Genomic DNA, 21,022 nt, shown 5'->3' on the forward strand with positions numbered 1-21,022 from the left:
GAATTTTATGAGAAGTTGTACAGGTCAGAGCTACCTGGGGGAGACCGTGAGATGCAGGAATTTCTTGATGGGTTGGAGTACCCGAGGTTAGGGGAGGGGGAACAGGGCTACATTAGAAGGAGTGGTAGTGGAGCAGGAGATAAAGGATGCGATTGGGAGGATGCAGTCGGGGAAGATGGCAGGGCGGGATGGGTTCCCGGTGGAATATTATAAAAAATTCAAGGATAAGCTGGCAGCGATAGGGAGGTGGGGGGGGGGGGGGGGGGGGGGGGTGTTGCCACAATCTTTGGGGCAGGCATCGATTTCCCTGTTGCTAAAAAAAGATAAGGATCCAACGGAATGTGGATCGTATAGGCCCATATCACTTCTGAATGTGGACGCAAAAGTATTGCCGAAGGTACTGGCTGGTGTCATAATATGCACCCATGCACATCATGAGGTAAAAGCAGGCAGTGATAGACACCCAGGTGAGCCAATCAACATACAGAACAGAACACAACCAATCACCAGACAGAACAGCAGAGGGGGGCTTCCAACTATAAAACACATGAGGTATTAGCACTCTGCCTCTTTCCACTGGTGACAACTGTAATGACAGTCAGGGTGTACAAATCATTCCACACCTTCTACACATGGATCAGAGCTAGCCTGGTCTAGATAGTTATGTTAGTTTACTTAGAGTAGTAGAGAGTCAACCCACAGGCAGCTGTGTTCTTCGTTACTGCAGTTCAATAAATCTTATTGAACCAACACCTACGTTTGGTGTATGCTTTATTGTTTATCTGCATCGTGTTGCAGTCCCCAGGGTGAATAACACGACATGATACCAGGAGTGGCTACTGCTTCTAAGTAACTTACCTTTGAAAATTCACTGACGACCAGCAACTGCCTTCCAGTGGCATGGAAAAGATCCAGGCACCTCCACAGCTCCGGATCTCCGGAAATCTTGGCGCCAAATGGCGGGTCTTCAAGCAGAAATTGAGGCCTCTGGCCTCGAAAGTGCATCCGATGCCCGAAAAATCGCGCTGCTACTTTCGACTGCGGGGGACCAGGCCATCCAAATCTTCAATTCACTCACTTTTGCCGATGGTGAAGACCAAGCTCCAGACTGTCTTAGCCAAATTCGACAGTCACTGTGAAGACGAAAAGAACGAAAGCTTCGAGTGTTATGTCTTCCAACAACGCCTTCAGGATAAGGATGAGCCTTTCCAGTGTTTTCTCACTCATCTGCGCATTCTAGCGCAATCCTGCAACTACGGTGACACCGCTGACCCCCTCATCAGGGATCAGATCGTGTTTGGCGTCCACTCCGATGCCACTCCGAAAAATAAACAATATGACCCTGCCAGTGGCCATCGAGACATGCAAAGTCCATGGACAGGTGAAAAGACGCTATTCCCAACTTAAGTCGGCAGAGCAGAACCAACTTGCCTCCCACGAGGCTGAGAGTGTACAGGCCATCGCCCGAATGCGGCGCCTGAGCATCTACAAAGGCGGCCATTTCACACGCTTTTCCAGGGGTCCCATGCATGCGCACCACCGTCGGGAGAATGAAGCGGCGGCTGACCGCACTGCACATGTGCGACGACGCACGGAGCGTCAAGACGTCGACGTGATGACGTGCTCCAACTGCGGCACCGCCCATTTAAAGCAGCAATGCCCTGCAAGAGGCAGGCGATGTCTCAACTGCAAGAAGCCTGGCCATTATGCGACCCATGTGCAGGTCTGCACCACCGATAGGGAGCCAGCGATCCCAGTTCCAACGTAGATGCGCTCAAAGTGTGCAGCACGGGCTGCTGGATTTGGAACCTGATCCCGCCACGGATCCAGAGGACGACTGTTCCGGCCATTCATTTACCTGACCTGGATCACCTTCCAGTGCTGCAAAAGATGCAGCAAATCATTCCCACGCTACCTGAATCCCCAAATACCTAAACCTATCCCTCACTACCGTAAATGGTATCCCCCCTAAATTAGCCCACTGTCCCAGCTCATTCACCGGGAATACCTCGCTTTTCCCTACATTCAGTTTGCACCCTGAGAATCCTCCAAACCTTGCCAGAAGGCCCATAATTCTTCCCATACTCTCCAATGGATCCGAAACATACAGCAAGAGGTCATCGGCATAGAAATGCTCCCTCTGGTCCCTCATAATCCCCCGCCACTCCGCCGACCCCCTGAGAGCCATCGCCAATGGCTCTATGGCAAGCTCAAACAGTAACGGCGACAGTGGGCACCCCTGCCTCGTACCCCTCTGTAAGTCAAAGCTTTGTGAACTCATATCATTCGTCCCCACCCTTGCCCTTGGCACCACATACAACAACCACACCCATGCCACAAATCTCGGTCCAAACCCAAAACTTCGAACAACTACTGCCACTCCACACGATCAAATGCCTTCTCCACGTCCATGGACACCACCGCCTCCGGTACCAGAGCCCCCGCCGGATTAATCACTACATTCAACAGCCATCTTATATTACTCGGGAGCTGCCTGCCCTTCACGAAGCCTATTTGATCTTCTGCAACCACCCCAGGGACATAATCCTCCATCCTCCCCGCCAACAACTTAGCCAATACTTTCACATCCATGTTCAATACTGATATGGGCTGATATGACCCACGTTCCACCAGGCCCTTCCCTTTCTCGGGATTAGTGTGATTACTGCTTGCGTTGTTGTCTCCGGGAACTCCCCCTGCTCCAGTGCTTCATTAAACGCTCCCAACAGATGTGGTGTGCCAGGTCCATCGCAAATTCCTTATAAAATTCCGATGGGTACCCATCCGGTCCTTCCCCGACTTGATACCTCTGATACAATCCACCCCTTCCCTCAGCCCCAGGGGCTCCTCCAATGCCCGTCTCATAAAGTCCCTGGTAGTACTCCCTAAACACCTCGCTTATCTTCCCTGGCTCTGACACCACGTCCTCAGCCCCAGTCCATATCTTCAATATTTCCTGGGACGCAGACTGTCTCTGCAACTGCGTCAGCATGTGACTCGTCTTCTCCCCATTGCACCCCTCTTGCCCTACACATTAGCCCCAAGCATTGAACTCCAATGCTCAGTCAAGCTTTAACTTTAATGATGAGTACCCCAATTTACATGGTAAAGTATATTTCACTCACCCCATTCATGATGGGGTCATCTTTGAGGTTCCCCGTAGGGATGCAAAGACTAGTCACATGGCACTCAACTGACCTGCCACCTAACACAAGGTTTGGGGTGGGGTGGGTCTCATTGGGCAATAGTCAGTGTAAAGGTGCCACTTTCACGAGTCCAGGTGCCTCATCCTGGTGGAGTTGAAAGGGGCAACTGTGGGTATTTACCAGTGTGGGAAAGGGGGGCGTGAAGCTTAGTGGAGAGGCACTCACTAACGGGGAAGCGCATGGGTTGAGGTCCCCAGGAGTGGACGGTTGAGGGTCAGAGCTCTGTCAGGAATCTTCACCACTCACTTTTGTGTTCTCCTCTTTTCAGTGCATGATTCTGGAGAATCATGGAGCCAGTTTTTAAAAAAATAATTTACAGGATATGGATGTTGCTGGTTAGAATCATGGAGTTGACATTGCAGACGGAGGCCATTTAGACCATCGAGTCTGCACTGGCCCTTGGAAAGAGCACCCTACTTAAGCCAACACCTCCACCCTATCCCCATAACCCAGTAACCCCACCTAAGCTTTTTGGACACTAAGGGCCAATTTAGCATAGCTAATCCATCTAACCTGCACATGTTTGGACTGTGGAAGGAAACCCACGCAGACACGGGGAGAAAGTGCAAACTCCACACAGTCACCCGAGGCCAGTATTGAACCCAGGACCCTGGAGCTGTGGGGCACCGGTGCTAACCACTGTACCACCGTGCCGCCCCAGTTAGTCCAGCATTTATTGCCCATCCCTAGTTGCCCTTCAGAGAGTGGTGGTGAGCTGCCTTCTTGAACCGCTGCAGTCCCTGAGCTGTAGATACACCCACAGTGCTGTTAGGGAGGGTGTTCCAGGATTTTGCCCCAGCGACAATGAAGGTTCAGCGATATATTTCCAAGTCAGGGTGGTGAGTGACTTGGAGGGGAACCTCCAGGTAGTGGGGTTCCTAGGTATCTGCTGCTCTTGTCCTTCTAGATTATAGTTGTCATGGATTTGGAAGGTTCTGTCTAAGGAACCTTGGTGCGTTACTGCAGTGCATCTTGTAGATGGTACACACAGTTGCCACTGTTCGTTGGTGGTGGAGGGAATGAATGTTTGTGAAAGGGAGAGTAATCAAGCGGTCTGATTTGTTCTGGGTGCTTCTTGAGTGTAGTTGGAGCTGCACTCAGAGAGTGCATGGCAACAATGGGGTTGAAAACTGTAGATGGGGGAAATAGAGGGGGGGGGAAACAGAGGGGGCACAGCTGGGGGGAAAGCCCACAGGGGCATGTAGAGGTAGGGTGAGCAGGAGGGGGCAAATAGGTACAGGGGGATAGTTGGGGGGTGGGGGACGAGGTGGGGGGGGGGGGGGGGGAAGGCTGGTAAGCCACATCACACACAGCGACAATGGAAACACACCAAAGACAGCCATTTTGGAATGTCTCCAAACGAAAGGAAAATCCAGAGTGCAGGGGCACATCCACATGGTGTACACAATGATGGCAGCCATCTTGGTTGGCCCCTGGACAAAAGGAAACCCCGAAGCGCAGGGGCACAACCACATGGTGAGTACAGTGACCACGGCCATATTGGATAGCCCCAAACAAAGGGAAACCCCGGAGTGCAGGGGCGCATCCACAAGGTAAATATGGTTGGCCCAGCAGGAGCCGGGGGGGGGGGGGGGGGGGGGGGGAACCCCTACCAGAATAGTTACCTGGAATTCAGGGGTCTTAAAGGCCCGGTGAAAAGATCAAAGTCTTTGCCCATCTGAAAATGCTGAAAGCCAATGTAGTCTTTCCCCAGGAGGCCTAACTATGGGGAAGAAAGAGCTGGGTGGGACAGACTTACCATTCATGCTACAGGATGAGGGCTAGGGGGATAGCCATACTGCTCACTAAGAGGACAGAATTTACAGCGATTAGGATGGTTACAAACCAAGAGAGAAGGTACGCTTTGGTTATGTGGTGAATGTACTTCACCGAATGCATGAGCTGTCTGTACTGCCTGTATAATAATGTGCCCCATGACCTGGAAGTGATGATATGGGTTACTTCCAGGTACTGTGCTGGAACACCGGGAGGGCTCTGCCTCTGGCTCCGCCCTCACCGGGGCCATATATAGTCCGGCCACCTGTGGGTGGCCCCCATTTGTGCAGCCGACTCTGGCAGGCAAGTTCGTGGATATTAAAGCTGAATGTTCACTCGTTCTCATGGTCTCACAGTGAATTAACGGTATCACAGGTTAGTGGCGTCCTGGAAGGGAAACCAGTGGTCCTTGTAAACGTGGACGCTCCCAGCTGGGACAACACAAAATTTATGAAGAAAACCACGGCAAAAATACTCAACATAGACACAGACTGACTCATCATAGGGGGGGAGATGAAGACTTTAACTGCGTACAGGACCCACGGGCAGACAGATCAAACCCCAAGCCGGGGTAAAAAAATCAAACATGGCAAAGAAATCGAATGTTTTCATGGAACAGATGGGGGCAATGGACCCATGGAAGTTCACACACCCAGGCGAGAACTGGTTCTCCTAATTCTCCCAGATACACAGGGTATATACTTGGGTCAACTTTTTTGTAGTGGGGAAAGCGGTTCTTCCAGATGTAGTAGGAGCAGAGTACTCCACAATTGTAATCTCCGCCACACCACACTACATGGTTGTGAGGCTGGTGACAGGCGGGGCACAATGCCGCCCCCATGGAGACTGGACACGGCCTTCCAGGCTAATAAGGTATTCTGCGAATAGATATCATCGACCATAGATGGTTACGTTACCAACAACCAGAATGAGGAGGTCTCACCCTCCACTTTCCGGGAGGCACTGATGGCGGTGATAACAGGGCAATTATTGCATAACAAGGCGTGCAAAGATAGGAAAGAGAGGGCGGCCAGGCAGCAGCTGGTCGGCTCCATACTGGAGGTGAATTGACGGTACTCCTTGACCCCGACCATGGAACTACTGGTGGAAAGAAAAAAGCTACTGATGGACTTTGACCTGCTCTCCACAGGGGAAGCAGTGCACCAGCTCCATCTGATGCAGGGGACCTTTTATGACCACGGAGACAAAGCCAGCCTCCTGCTGTCTCACCAGCTGAGAAAGCGGACAGCCATGAGGGAAATAACCCAGGTTAGGGATGGTAGCAGAAGACTAGTCTCCACACCAAAAAAGGTCTACTGGGGGCTGAACACCTCCGAGCTCCCCGAGGGGAACCCAGGGATGAAACGGTTCCTCGACATACTAGACATGGTGGTTGTGGGAAAAGAAAAAGAAACACCATTAGAACTGGGAGAAGTCATGGACAATATCAAAACCATGCAGGCGGGGAAGGCTCCAGTGTCAGATGGATTCCCAGCGGACTTCTACAAAAGATTTGTACCAGCACTGGCCCCACACCTGCAGGAGATGTTCACAGACTCGCTAACAAGGGGCACCCTGCCAACAACACTGGCACAAGTCTCAACATCGCTGACACCCAAATAGAACAAAGATCCAACTGAGTGAGGGTCCTGCATGCCCATCTTGCTCCTCAACATAGATGCAAAGACCCTGGCAAGGTGGCTGGAGAACTGCGTGCCAGAGGTCGACACGGAGGACCCGCTGAGCCTTGCCAAAGGCAGGCAGCTAACATCGAACATCAGGCACCTGCTGAACATGATAATGACTCCATCCGGGTAGAGAAACCAGAAGTGATCATCTCCCTGGACCTTCCACAGGCCTTCGGCAGAGTTGATTGGACGTACCTCAGAGGAACTGGAACGGTTTAGGTTCGGACCAGAGTTCACCACCTGGGTGAAACTACTGTACGGTGCTCCCATGGTGAGCATACGAACAAACACCACCAGCTCTAAATAAATCCAGCTGCACAGAGACATGAGGCAGGGATGCCTGCTATCCCCACTGCTGTTTGCTCTGACAATCGAGCCACTGGTGATCGCACTCAGAATGGCGAGGGAGTGGAGAGTTATGCAAACGGGATGGCAGGGAGCATGGAGTCTCACTCTATGCAGGTGACCTGCTCCTCTAAATCTTGAATCCCCAGACCAGCATGGAAGAGATAATGAAACTCCTCAAGACGTTTCGAGCCTTCTCGGGTTACAAACGTGACCTGAGCAAGAGTGAGATCTTCCCTGTGAACCCACAGCGGGGAGGGACAGAGCTGGGGGGGCTGTCATTCAAGCAAGCTGTAGTAATCCACGGGAGGCAGGAGTTCCGTCACCACACCAATATTTATTTACAATAACGATATTACAGGAGTAGCTACAAACAGTGCTGCTAGCAGTCCAGTCAACTTAAGACTGGCTCACAAAGCCTACACAGGTGCTTATATGAGCCCCCTCAATGAGCTATCATTGAGGGAGCTCAGACTCCAATTGGCCAATCAATAAAGCCAATTGGAGTTCATTACACAAGCCCAGACCAAATTCCACTACCCGAGGATCCAAATAGCCCACGACTGGACACAGATCCACAAATGGAACATGACAAATCTGGTGGAGGAAGTCAAAAGGGACCTGCAGAGGTGGGGCACCCTCCCACTCTCCCTGGCAGGGAGAATACAGACGATCAAAATGAACGTATTGCCCAGGTTCCTCTTCCTGTTCAGATCCCTCCTGATCTACATCCCCAAGGCCTTTTTCATCACAGTCGACAAACTAATCATGGCGTTTGTGTGTGTGGGGTGTGGGGTGGGGGCGGGCGGAGATCCAGAGGATCCAAAAGGAGATCCTACAAAGAAAAAGAAATGAGGGAGGCCTGGCCCTCCCAAACCTACAGTTCTACAGTCACTGCAGAAAGTGTGAGGGGGTGGGTGAAGGGACTGGAAAAAGGGCAGGTGAAGATGGAGGAGGGATCCTGCATAGGGACGTCCCTCCAAGCCCGAACAACAGCGGCTCTTCCATCCACGCCACTCCATCCCCCCTCCCCCTCCACTGGCAAATACTCAAGGAGCCCAGTGGTAGTAGTCACGCTCTGGACATGACACCAAATGAGGCAACACGTCGGCCTAACCAAAATGTTCACCATGACGCCCATCTGCAACAACCATAGGTTCGCTCCCGTGATAATGGATGCCAGCTTCAAAAGGTGGAGACAGGACAAGAGGATGCTGGTGGTTAGGGACATGTACATGGACGATAGAGTAGCGACCATGGGGGAACTCACGGAGAGGTTCCAATTACCAAGAGGAAATGTCCTAAGGTAAATTCAGGTCAAAAACTTCCTCCGTAAGAAACCACGATGTACTCCCAATACCAGGACACACATTAGTGGAAGAACTGCTAGACACGGGTGACCGAAGGAAGGGAAACTGAGGGGACCTGTACAGGTAACTGTTCGAGGAGGTATGCTCTCCCCGGACGCGGCAAGGAGAAAATGGATGGGAGAATTAGGCAGAGAGATAGGAGGAGGACTCTGGATTGAAGCCCTACACAGGGTGAACTTCACCTCCACATGCGCAGGGCTGACCTAACACAGCTAAAGGTGGTGCACAGAGTGCACCTAACCAGAACCCGAATGAGTGGGTTCTTTCCAAGGTGGAGGACAAATGTGAACGGTGCCTGGGAGGCCTGGCCAACCACAACCAAATGTTCTGGGCTTGCCCCAGATTTGTTGGGTATTGGGCGACTGTTTGTTGAGGCGATGTCCATGGTTGTGGGAGTGAGGGTGGAACCATGACCAAACGTGGCGGTCTTCAGGGTTTCATATCAGCCAGAACTCTTTATGGGGAGGGAGGCCCACGCTTCATTCACCTTTGCTGCCCTGATTGTCCGCTGGAGAATCCTACTTAGTTGGTGATCGGCACCACCACCCAAAGCTGCAGATTGGCTGTCCAACCTGGCAGAATTTCTCAGGCTGGAGAAAATAAAATTTACTTTCCGAAGGTCGGAAGGGGACTTCCAAAAGGATGTGGAAGCCGTTAACCAACTTGTTCCAAGATCTGTTCATAACCAACAACCAGTAGGGTAATAATGTTGCCAATTTGCACCGGAGACGCCAATAATGTTGCTCTTTTTAACTAGATACTGATATGACAGTTATTAATGATAATATTGCTCTTCAGAGTCGCCAGGTATCAAATGATACCACCACAAGGTTCAACCGGATATTTATCAAAGACCCAACAACCAGTCAGTTAGTTCAAGTTCAATAATAGTTTACTTACACACGAGATTAACTCACACATGCAACATAAAAAACACTACAAACTAAATTATACCTAACATTACAACAAACTGTACTTAACTTCAGGCACCCGGCTTTTGCAGAGGAACAAGGCCTTTGTTCAGATCTGGAGTGGCTGGGTCTGGAGAAGTAACTTTGATTCTGCTGGGCTCATTCATTTGATAGCGGTTGTTGATCTTAAACTTGCTTCTGGTTGTGGTGCTGCAGTTGGCTTCAGGTATAGGCCGGCCGAAGAATGCCGGTGTGCCAGGGCCAAAAGAGATTGAACACATGGCGGTGTCTCTCTTTTATCCATTGGGAATTTCGTGCTCTTTTGGGCGGTCCTTAGCTTTGTACCCAATAATTCGGCAGGCTTCGATTACTGCCTTCGATTTGAGCCAATAAAGGGGCGGGTGCCTTGATGGCTGGGCGTGTCCTGAGCGGTCGTTGACCGTGGCTGTTTGGGCTTCCTGGGTGAAGGGAGGGTGCCGATGTATCTGGAATTGTATCTGATACCTGAGTACAAGTCATTTGTCCTGGGGAAATGGGCTATTAGAATGCAAATCGGCTGGGTGTTTCAATACTGTCTGATTCTCTGTTAGCAAATATACATTTAGGCTCTGAGTTTGCCTGACTCCTGTATTGGCCATATTTCCCTTGAGTCTTTGCAAATGTCCATGTTTCCTTTGTAAGTGGTCATCCCAGATGGCTACAGGGGGTGCTGGAAGTGGGTTGGGGAGACACAAACGAGCTGTGGAACAAAGTGGAAAAGTCGAGGGGGAGGGGCGAGGGAGAGGGGGAATGGGGCATAGGCAGACAGCGAACACGAAAGGGACAAGGGGCAAAGCCACAAGGGACTGGTCAGAGGACAAGCTGAAGCCCAAACCAAACTGTAAATAGGCACCTTAAATATGTGCTCTGGCCAAACTGGGGACTGTAACAGATGAATGCCGACTAAAGGGGTGGGGGGGGGGGGGGGGGGGGGGGCACAGCCACAGCGGGAAGGACGATAATTGCCTGTACATATATGTACTGATTTGTGTTTGTGTTGTTTATTTTCCTTTTTTGCGTTGTTTTGTAATATGTAACATATGAGTTGTGAAATGTAAGATGTGAAAACCCAATTAAAACATTTTTTTAAATTCCTGACATTCACTGTCGCAGCTACCACTGTCTTTGTATGCTAGGCCATCTGGCATCCTGCGGATAGGCGGCACGGTGGAAGTGGTTAGCACTGCTGCCTCACAGCTCCAGGGTCCCAGGTTCATTTCCGGCCTCGGGTGACTGTCTGTGTGATATTTACACTTTCTCCAAGTGTGTGCGTGAGTTTCCTGTGGGTGCTGCGGTTTCCTCTCGCAGTCCAAGGATTTGCATGATTGGCCGTACTGAATTGATCCTGAGTGTCCAAAAGGTTTGGTGTGGTTACTGGGTTACGGGGAATAGGGTGGAGACTTGGGCTTAAACAGGGTGCTCTTTCCAAGGGCCGGTGCAGACTCTATGGGCTGAATGGCCTTCTTCTGTACTGTAAATTCTATCTCTCTTTATCTCCAACTACTGCACCAAGGCCTCCAGTGGCGTGTCAGAAAATATTGAAGGCCACTCTCTGCCGGAACAAAACCAACTTCCGAATGCCTTCCAGAATCCTCTCCAGCAAAAATACATCTCTCCTTGAAGAGGTATGGGCTGGCTTTAATTAGTGCAGCCTTGCTTCAACCCATACTGGCTTCTTACAATATTGTGACACCTACTCAAACATGTAGCCAATTCCCTCATCCTCCAGCTTCCATATTTCTGGTAGCCTCAGACAGAATCCGAGCCAATTGATTTTAGCTGCATCTGGGGTTGCAGCTCACCAGTAATCAGCAGCTGAGGACGGCAGACTAATTTTCACTGGTTCTGACACCAATTCTTTAGCACCTGCAGTCTGCACAACACCTGGATTATGTCCCAATTAAGCCCTGGAGTACCAAGTTGAGTTTTGCTTTCTCCAAGGTAGAAATCACATAGGATTACCAGAGGGAGTTATCGGATGGTCTACTGATATCTGAATTTAGGGGACTGAGTTATGAGAATATATAACCTATCTTGAGAAGGGATGAGAACAAGATTTTATGAACATGAGAAATGAAATCCTAGAAAGTTCTTCTGTCGGTCACAGGATTTAAGAATGAGAGAAAATAGTTTAAAGTATCAAAGGAAAAAATACTTTTGGGAAGCTTTTTCTTTAAGGGAGAGGGTGACAGAAAGGTGTAACACAACATCAAGGTCTTGGAATATAAACCGTGCTGGCATTTAAAAAAAGAACTGGATTAATTCCATTAAGAAATATTGCATGAGAATTGAAGTTCTATACTTTGCCTTCCCTTTCAAACCTCTATCAGCCTCCTTACCTAATTGTACAATTCACAGCTCTGCTTTGTAAGTTTTAAAAGAGTATTTTAATACATTTAGACTTTGTTTAATTTAGTTGTGCATGGCCTAATTACTGGATCCCAAATTAATCCTTTAAGCTGTTTTAGTTCAACAGAAGTGTTATAGACCACTCTGCTCCTTTTTCCGACCTTAATCAGGAGCTGCACCATCCTCACCCACCTTGCCTTTTACTGACAATTTCTACTTGCACTTGGGTCTTTCAAAACTCTATTTATCTGCACCTTTAGATATCTCTGATCCTTCACTCTGTTACGTATTTTCTGATTTAAAGTATATTTTTTACCATCCTTTTCCCAAAATCCGCGACCCTATCTCTGTTCAATGTTATCCCTTGCAATTTTTTCACAGTCATGCCCCTAATTCATTAATCTGAAAACACATGGGTCGGAATTCTCCGAGCGTTGGGATTCCCTGTTGCCGCCGGCAGTGTACCCTCTCCCGGTTTCCCAGCACAATGGGGCGGCTTCAATTGGAAATCCCGTCTATTGTAATTCATGATAAAATGAAATGAAATGAAAATCGCATATTGTCCAGAGTAGGCTTCAATGAAGTTACTGTTAAAAGCCCCTAGTCGCCACATTCCGGCGCTTGTTCGGGGAGGCTGGTACCATAGCTTTGAACCATGTGTCTGTAACCATTAGATTTGATGAGAAATGAATATCGTAAGAGTTCTTCCAATTCCTCACTTCCTCATTGCAGTAAAGTGATATGTGAAACTAAGAACACAGAATATTAACCCATTTATCACCCTTAGATCCAGAGTTGAAAAAGAATGATTTAAAAAATTCACAATTAATCAAAATTGTTAATCATAAAGAGACCAAAACAATGAAGAATGCCTATCAAGCTTCTTGATTCAATGCTCACACCTCTAGAACAAGGGAACATGGTTGCAATACAGCTTATGGCTTGTCATTAATAAATAAACAGCAGGCAATCGATAGTCTGGTGATCGACTTACTTGTTGAGGTAGATGTCAACCTTGTGTCTTAAAATGTAGAAGGAGTCATAATGAGGCAGCAGCCCATTTGACATTGCCTGATTTTTATTCCCATTGACTCAACCAGGATGACAGCACATTTAAAATTTACCAGATGTTTTTTCAATTGCTGGACTTTAATGAAAAGGTGTAAACATCATAAAAGGTACAGGAATGACTACCTGTCTCAAGTTGATTTATGATTTATTTTTCATTGTGGCATGCACATCAGAATTATGTAATTATGCCGGAACATAATACTCGACTCTAATCCAACATTAAGAAGGAAAGTCATGTTCCAAATCTGGAGATATCCTGGAGTGCTCCCAGTTTGACATTGCTTGCAAGATGCCCAAGTCCTCCTTGTGAATGCTGTTGTCTGCTAAAAACACAAGATCCCCCCTCCTATAAATTCTAATGCTTACAACTTGTCAAAAGGTTCAGCTTGCTCATTGAGGAATAACTATACACTTTGACAATATGACTGTCCAATGAAACAAATGACACAATCTGTGAGGAACGTTTTGCAGAAGTCCATATCATAACCAGATTTTTATGATTTTACTTAGGACCTTGGATTTCACAACAAAACAATTATAAGGATCTTGATTTCAAGAAGTGAGCTGGACTTGATGAATATCAAAAGAAATTACAAGGAACGATATGGAAATTCCCTAAACCAAGATATCAGGGTATGGCTTGTTCACCCTTTATGTTCTACACATACTCTTGGAGACACAGTAATTGCCTAACACTCTAACTTGCTGTATTATTAGTTGAAGGTTGGACACAATCAGCATGTTGGAATTGGAATAGTAATAACAGGCTATAAATTGAACAAGAAATGTTCTCTTCAATCTCATTTTCAAATCACAATGTTTTCTTTTTCATGTCACGAAAATAGTTATCCCATCAGAAAAGTACTTTTCATTGATCTCTTAATAGCTTAATTGTATATCATGGTCAGTTAATTACTTTTGAAACATAGACACTGTTGTTATGTAGGCAAACATGTCAACCAAGAATGGGTTCTGGTGTTTGTTGAGGAATTAATGTTAGCTAAACCAATAACCATTGAATAGTGCCACAGCATCTCATGCATCTATCCAACCACACTAACGGGGCTTCAGTTTAACATTTCACTCAAAGGTCAGTACCTCTGGCGGTGCAGCATTGCTTCAATACTTTACTGAAGGCAGCATGGTACCACAGTGATTAGCACTGCTGCCTCACAGCGCCAGGGACCCGGGTTCGATTCTGACCTTGGGTAACTGTCTATGTGGAGTTTGCATATTCTCCGCGTGTCTGCGTGGGTTTCCTCTGGGTGCTCCGGTTTCCTCCCAAAGTCCAAAGATGTGCAGGTTGGGTGAATTGGCCATGCTAAACTGCCCCAAAGGTTAGGTGGGGTGACTGGGATGCAGGGATAGGTGGGGGAGTGGGCCTGGTTAGGGTGTTCTTTCAGAGGATCGGTGCAGACGTGATGGGCCAAATGGCCTCCTTCTACACTGTAGTGATTCTTTGATTCTATTCTAACTCTACTGGAAAAGTGAATTATACAGCATCAGTTTTGAGCCTGCCAACCTCTGTGAAGGAATACTTCATTGGACTTTGATTTTGGACTCTGGACCCCGTGAAACAATAATCATGTTCTCTATAAATCACGTTGCACACCACCCGCAACCCCCAACATTTAAATGTGTGCAAATAAACTAACCCCTTGAGTTCATCCTATCTCAAGTCTGCTGTGGGGTTACAATAAAAATATTGGATCACTCCATAAGGGGTTGGGAAGTACCCCAATGCTTATAAAAGGGGAAACAAATCAAAATACAGTTCTGTCCCTGCACAAGTGGTGAGAGATAAAAATCAGGATTATTTAAATTAGACCCCCTTCCAGTCTGTAACACTTATTTACCATCTTTACCAACTTGTCTTGCTAGCTTCAGTGATCGATGGACATTTACTCCAAGGTCCATCACTTTCTCTACATTTGTAATTATTTCCCTTGTTCGTCTTTCACGAATGGATCGCTCACACTTCTCTGGGTTAAATTCCATTTGCCACTTTTCTGCCCACCTGATCAGTCCATTGATACCTTCCAATTTTATAGTCATATTCAACTTGTAAACTTGATTAATTTAAATATTGATGAAAAGGTTAAAAGAAAAATGACCAGGATGGGTTAATGTTTTAGGTTGTTCCTGACCACATAATAGTTACCAAAAGAAAATATTAATTAAAGCATTGAAATGCGCTGCGGTTGTGTAATTCTTTTTGTCCTCCAATTCAGATGCTTAACTTTCTTATTATAATTAGACCCCTGGTGGAGAATTTCAATGCACACATGAAGAACAGGTATAATTTCAAACCAAAAATTTAACATGGTGTTATTTTGATCTTGCAGCAAAATGCGTCAGGGCACTACGAAGCAGCTCTTTTGGCAATCAGTACTGGCGATGCTGAAGATTATTGAATGAAGAAAGATTTATGACTACTTGTAAACCAAGAGAAAATATTCTGAAGTCTCACAAAACCCAAGCCCACTTCAGTCTTTGATGTAGATTGAAGAGTCAAAGTATTGTCTTGGAAAGTTACAGTAAACTGCACAGAGCTAATCAGTTATTGTAGAGAAATCTCTTTTGTTGACCTACAGAACATCTGTGAAAAGTGCTCAAGTATATTTTACAAATAATACCTTAAAAATATAATTGCTTAGTTAATTATTTGATTAAGAATTATTTTCACAAAAGCAACAGAAACCTATTGATGATTATATAATGATTTGAAGTACTGTAGCAATGTTTTAAATAGTATAACATTTTTCAGATGACAATATCAAAGAAACTGTTATGGAAATGTCCTGTTCTTACCTCCAATTTGACCACAGAATTCTTAATGAACCCAGGGGTTCCTGATGATTCATTCACTCTTGCCCGAAGAACAGTGCATATTATCATCCAAAGAGTCTCTAACCTAATACTGAACCTTGTTTGCTTTTTTGCTGGCAGCTGTGTGGATACTTATTCAGCTGCTTTAACACAGAATGTAATACTGTGACAAAATAAAATAATATTTTTGCTCTTCAATTGCTTGAAGACATTTCATTGAAATCCTTCAAATAAAGTAGAACTCTAATGCAAAACATTCTGCACAGAAGTAACATTCAAGTCATCAAAACAATTATGAATTGAAAGAAAGTATTTATGGAATCCACAGGCCAGGTTTGTTTCCTGTGAGACTATTATTAAGGAAAGAAGCTACGAAAAATATCTTTACTCAGAAGGTTGTTAGAGCACAGAATGGTTGAAGTAGAGACCGATGCATACTATCAGGAAAACTTACATAGATATTTGACGCAAAGAAAGATAGAGGGTTAAAAGGAGATAAATGGTAGAAGGATTTGTCTTAGATTGCTCTAGCAAAGACTGACAAAGGCAGAATAGGACACATTGCTTCCTTCTGTGCTGAAAATGTCTAGGCTTAGATCCATTTCAACTCTGCAAGGCGCACGCCAGCAAAAAAAAGCTTCAAGTGCCTGCTGTGCCTCTCAGCAAAGAGAGGAACTGTTCACTGTAAAACCTTCACTTTGTTCAGCATCTTTATGCATTTTAAAGTATCTACTACTTTTGAGATAATGGGCGCAATTCTCCGGAATGATTTTTTTTTTCTAAATTTAGAGTACCCAATTAATTTTGTCCAATTAAGGGCCAATTTAGCATGGCCAATCCACCTACCTTGCACATTTTTTGGTTGTGAGGGTGAGACCCACGCAGACACGGGGAGAATGTGCAAATTTTACATGGATGTGACTCGGGGCCGGGATAGAACCCGGGATCTCGGCGCCGTGAGGCAGCAGTGCTAGCCACCAAGCCGCCCCACTCCGGAAAGATTTCTAATTGTGGAAGCGATCAGGAACTGCCACAAGCCTCCGAGCGCTCGGCCCAGAGAGGCCGGCAATGCTATTTTACGTTAATTGGTCCACTTAACGAGGCCCCACAGGCTTCACGCCGCAAAGACGGCTTTCCAGCCAAAGCGCTGGGACCGCCCTCGCCAACCCACCTGTTAACAAAGTCAAGCAGCACTCAAACAGCACTTGCACAGCCAGCCCCCACTCAGCTTGCAGCCATGGCGCCAAAGCAACTAACCCCAAGGTTTGGAGCCACGGACCTGGGGAGGCTCAAAAATGCAGCGGAGGACAGGAGGGATGTCCTGTTCCCCCGAGGGTCCTGGAGGGCGAGCCACAGGGCAGCCAGTGCCGTCTGGGCTGAAGTGGCAGCAGCCATCAGCTCGGGCAGCGTGACCAGGTGGACTGGCCTCCAGTGCCAAGGTCAATGACCTACACTGAGCAGCCTGGGTGAGTGGACACTATTCTCTCCCCCAAATCTCCCCCCCCCCCCAATGCAACTAGCCTCCCACCAACCCTCCATCTGCCCCCCCAATCTACTCTTCAACCCCCCCCCTCTTTTCTGCCCAACCCTCCCTTCAAATCCCCCCTCAACAGTGTGAACCGCACGTGTAGCTAGCGATACGCCCTCTGTGTCTCCACAAAAGATGCTCTCCCACAATCACCGGGAGAGGGCCCAGACTGGCAGAGAGCCACCAGTCATAAGAATACTCATGACCTTTGAGGAACGGACACTGGAGGTTATGGAGGTGGCCAAGGACAGAGCGGTCACCAATGCGGAGCTCAGCGCAAGCCGAAGAGGTGAGGATCCACCGGACCCCACCCGAATGGACTGTCAAACGTGAGTTGCTATTCACAAATATACTGACCGATCCCTCCCACTGACCATGTGTTCATTCGCATGCAGGTCCTCCAGCCGACAGCGCGGACCATCTGGGGTGGCCCTTCCACTGCTTCACATGAGACCACCTCGGAGGAGAGATCTGAGGACGTCCCAGTCGATGCATCACAGCTGTCATCCCACCCTCCACTAGCGCAGATACACACACACCTCAGTTGGCAACATTAGTGGACAGGCTTCTAGGGCACAATCAGGCGCGCACCACACATGTCGCTGATGCACATCAGATGGAGGTTGAAACGCCCACATGAGACAGCAGTTGGAGGACTGCTGCAACCTCGGACCCTGCTGGATCCCAGTCAAATGTTGAGCCTCTGGAACAGCTTTACCCTCAGCTGATGGAGACATTAGAGAGCATCCGTGAAATTCAGAGGGGGATGTCAGCAACACTCCAGCAGGTCCATAGCCAATTGGAGGAGTCCCAGAGGCGACAGGCACAGGAGATAGCACCAGCAATGTGTGGCACCGAGGCCAACAGGCAGGAGACCGCAGTGGAGAGCCTGGTACATGACATCAGCAGCATGAGTGATGGTGTCTAAGGCATTGCGCAGTCTGCGACAGCCATGGCTGAGGGGATCGGCAGAATGTCCGACTCACGGGCGGCTAGTGGCGCAATGGTTAGCACTGGGACTGCGGCGCTGAGGACCTGGGTTCAAATTCTGGGTCTGGGTCACTGTCCATGTGGAGTTTGCACATTCTCCCCATGTCTGCGTGGGTTTCACCACCACAACCCAAAGATGTGCTGGTTAGGTGGATTAGCCACACTAAATTGCCCCTTAATAGGAAAAGAAAAATGACGCTACTCTAAATTTATGTTTTTTAAAAGAATGTCCGACTCACTGAGGGACGTGACCCAGTACCAGGCTGACCTTGATGAGGTGCTGCGGGACATGTCCCGCTCGCAGATGGGCATGGGCAAGGCACTGCAGAGCTTGTCCCAGTTGCAGGTGGCCATTGCCGAGTCACTACAGAGCCTATCCCTGTCACTGAGGAGCATCGCCAGAGGTATCGACACCATGGTGCATACAGTGGGGGGACGCCAGTGCTGGCAGAGGCAGATGAAGCAGGGGCAGCCGGGGCTCGAACCAGCCATACGGGCACCAACTGGGAGGAGGGGGCGCTGGGTGGCAATCCAGACCCATCCTGTGGAGTGGTGGCAGGTCACACCAGCTCCCTTGAGTCCACCCCTCTGATGAGGCCATGTCTCGCAGCACCCAGAACAGGGCGGCATGGCTGTGCATGTGCCAGCGATGTGAGCCGGGTCCCTCTGGCTCCAGAGCCTCCAGAGGATGCCCGGAATGGCACCGAAGGCCACGGGACATTGTAAACAGCTGGCTGTCTCCACCTCAGATTTGCATCTTGGGGATACACCTCAATGTAGCGGTAGAGTTAGGATCAAGGATCACTGAGGGCATTGGGGGGAGGGGCAGCGGAGGCGAGGGTAGGTAGGGGATAGGGAGTGGAGTGTGCGTTTGAGGGAGGGGGCATTTTGGGGGGTTTGGAGGGGACAAGGAAGGGAAGGCGGATAGAAGGCACAGCGCCATCGGGATAGTAGGGCAGTGGTGTAGACTTGTACGAGGAGCATTAAAATACCCTCACCACAACCAGTATGACACCTCTGGATCTTAGTTTCACAATGCGGGCCGATCAGCAATCATCTGCTGCATCCCACCAGACATGACCACCCCCCCCCCCCCCCCCCCAACTCTCCTACATGCCATCTGACATGCCCTGCCAACGCACACCTGGCCGCGGACATATGCCCGGAGCTGGGGCCCATCGCCTGGGTGATCGATGGTTGGCCGCTCGGTCTGTGGTGCTGCCTCTCGCAGTGTTCAAGCACAGTCTCCCAGTCTCCATGCATCAAGATATGATTGGGAGGCTCAGCAATGAGCCCCACATGCTACATGACCCGCCCACTCATGGCAATCCATTTAGGATCTGTGAAGTGCTCATTTAATCACGATTGCCAATTCCCGATTAGAAAAAGCCTTCAACCACACAGCCAGAGGCCTCCGCTGTTAGTAGGCGTTATGGGTGGTCAGTGGGGCAGACAGGCAGGGGCTCGGGTTGCCCCCAGTACAGGAACACATGGTCCAGGGGTTGGCATGACGGGCTCTGTGGATGTCTGTCTCCCCACCCCAATGCCCCACAGGGACCCCCCCAGCCCCGAGACCCTCCAGCCCCCCATGGTGGTCCACCACCAACCAGAGCTGCACCCCCCCCCCCACACCACCCCTCCACCCCCGAGCACGGGGGTAGCACGCCCAGTGCCCCTGGGCCCATTGCCTGTGAGCGAAGATGGCTACTTATCTCCTCGGCTCCCTGCAGCAGCCCATCACCAGGAGTACTAATCGGCACCAGCGTGACCACTTGCTGGGGAGGGCGCTGTATCACGGGAGGCCGTTGAATATGAGGCGGTTTCCATTAATTATACGGAAATAGGGCTTAAGAGGCGCTGATTGGTTTCTCGCCATGCTATTTTGCGGAGGGGAGTAGGCCGGTTGCATCGCAAATGGTTTGGCGCCGGCGCAGTTCTTGTTTTCCGCTTCTCCCACTATTCACCGGCCTCGGTTCGCTCGAGCAAGAGTGCAACAGGGCCGGAGAATCACGCCCCTAGCTCCTTCTGTGCTGAAAACATCTATTCTTAGATCCATTTCAACTCTGCAAGGTGCACACCAGCAAAGAAAAGCTTCAAGTGCCTGCTGTGCCTCTCAGCAAAGAGAGGATCTGTTCACTGTAAAACCTTCACTTTGTTCAGCACCTTTTATGCATTTTAAAGTATCTATTACTTTTGATGATTAAAATGATTAAGAACTGGATTCTTCCACCATGCCTGCCACAAGATCGCCATAGGCGAGAGACAGACAATGGAAAAGTCCAGTGACATTTCGGACAAGAAAATCAGTGCGAATCATGCTAGCTGTTCTGGCGTGGTTCGCGTTGCGGTTCTTGTTGTGGTCTTCATTTGATTGGAGCACTGGTATTGAGGAGTGGGTGCTAAACACACCGGCCAGCCTGGCTTCACAGAGATTAGGAACGCCTTTTTCAAAGGGTGTCCCAATCTCAAAGTGAGAGTTCAGGCCAATAGCGCTGACATCAGGACTTCACTGTAAATGCCTGTATATAGTATATAGTATAGGACTGATATGCCTGTAAATAGTATTGTACATATTTAGCAATGCGATCTCCAAGCAACTGGAGGCGTCAGACCTTGGTCACGTGAGGTGGGGCCCTCACCAGTTCGTGATAGGATGTGCAATAGGGCAGTCACACTTAGAGTAGCTCCCAAGGAGTTCAAGTAACTTTGTCTGTATATGATGGGACCTCAACAAGTTTTATGAGTGACATGGAAGCACAAGGGTGTAGCCACCTGGGGTGGCCACGTCCCGATTTCAAAATGGACACTTGCAAAGAGTAAAGGGAAAATTGGACAATGCTAAGAAAACAAGGTTTGTCTGTGGATTGGAGTTTGCAGCTCCCAGACAAAACCGATACTACAAGCCATTAGCATAGTAATG

The 21,022-nt window shown here is 48.6% G+C and overlaps 1 protein-coding gene across 5 annotated transcripts in view; it reads left to right on the plus strand.

Moving 5' to 3' along the window:
- LOC119963275 (annexin A10-like) overlaps positions 1-15,782 on the plus strand; it is a 108,142-nt gene extending 92,360 nt beyond the window's left edge. For all 5 annotated transcript variants that reach the window (XR_005460069.1, XM_038792127.1, XM_038792128.1 and 2 more), the window contains 2 exons: positions 13,266-13,388; positions 15,101-15,782. Coding sequence is in view for 4 of the 5 variants with exons in the window: in XM_038792127.1 (XP_038648055.1) it covers positions 13,266-13,388; positions 15,101-15,169 (192 nt within the window). In the remaining variant the exon portion in view is untranslated. The remainder of the gene's footprint in view (positions 1-13,265; positions 13,389-15,100) is intronic.
- The last annotated feature ends 5,240 nt before the right edge of the window (positions 15,783-21,022 follow it).

This window comes from Scyliorhinus canicula, chromosome 3 (genome assembly GCF_902713615.1).
Source record: "Scyliorhinus canicula chromosome 3, sScyCan1.1, whole genome shotgun sequence".
In the NCBI taxonomy this organism is placed as follows: domain Eukaryota; kingdom Metazoa; phylum Chordata; class Chondrichthyes; order Carcharhiniformes; family Scyliorhinidae; genus Scyliorhinus; species Scyliorhinus canicula.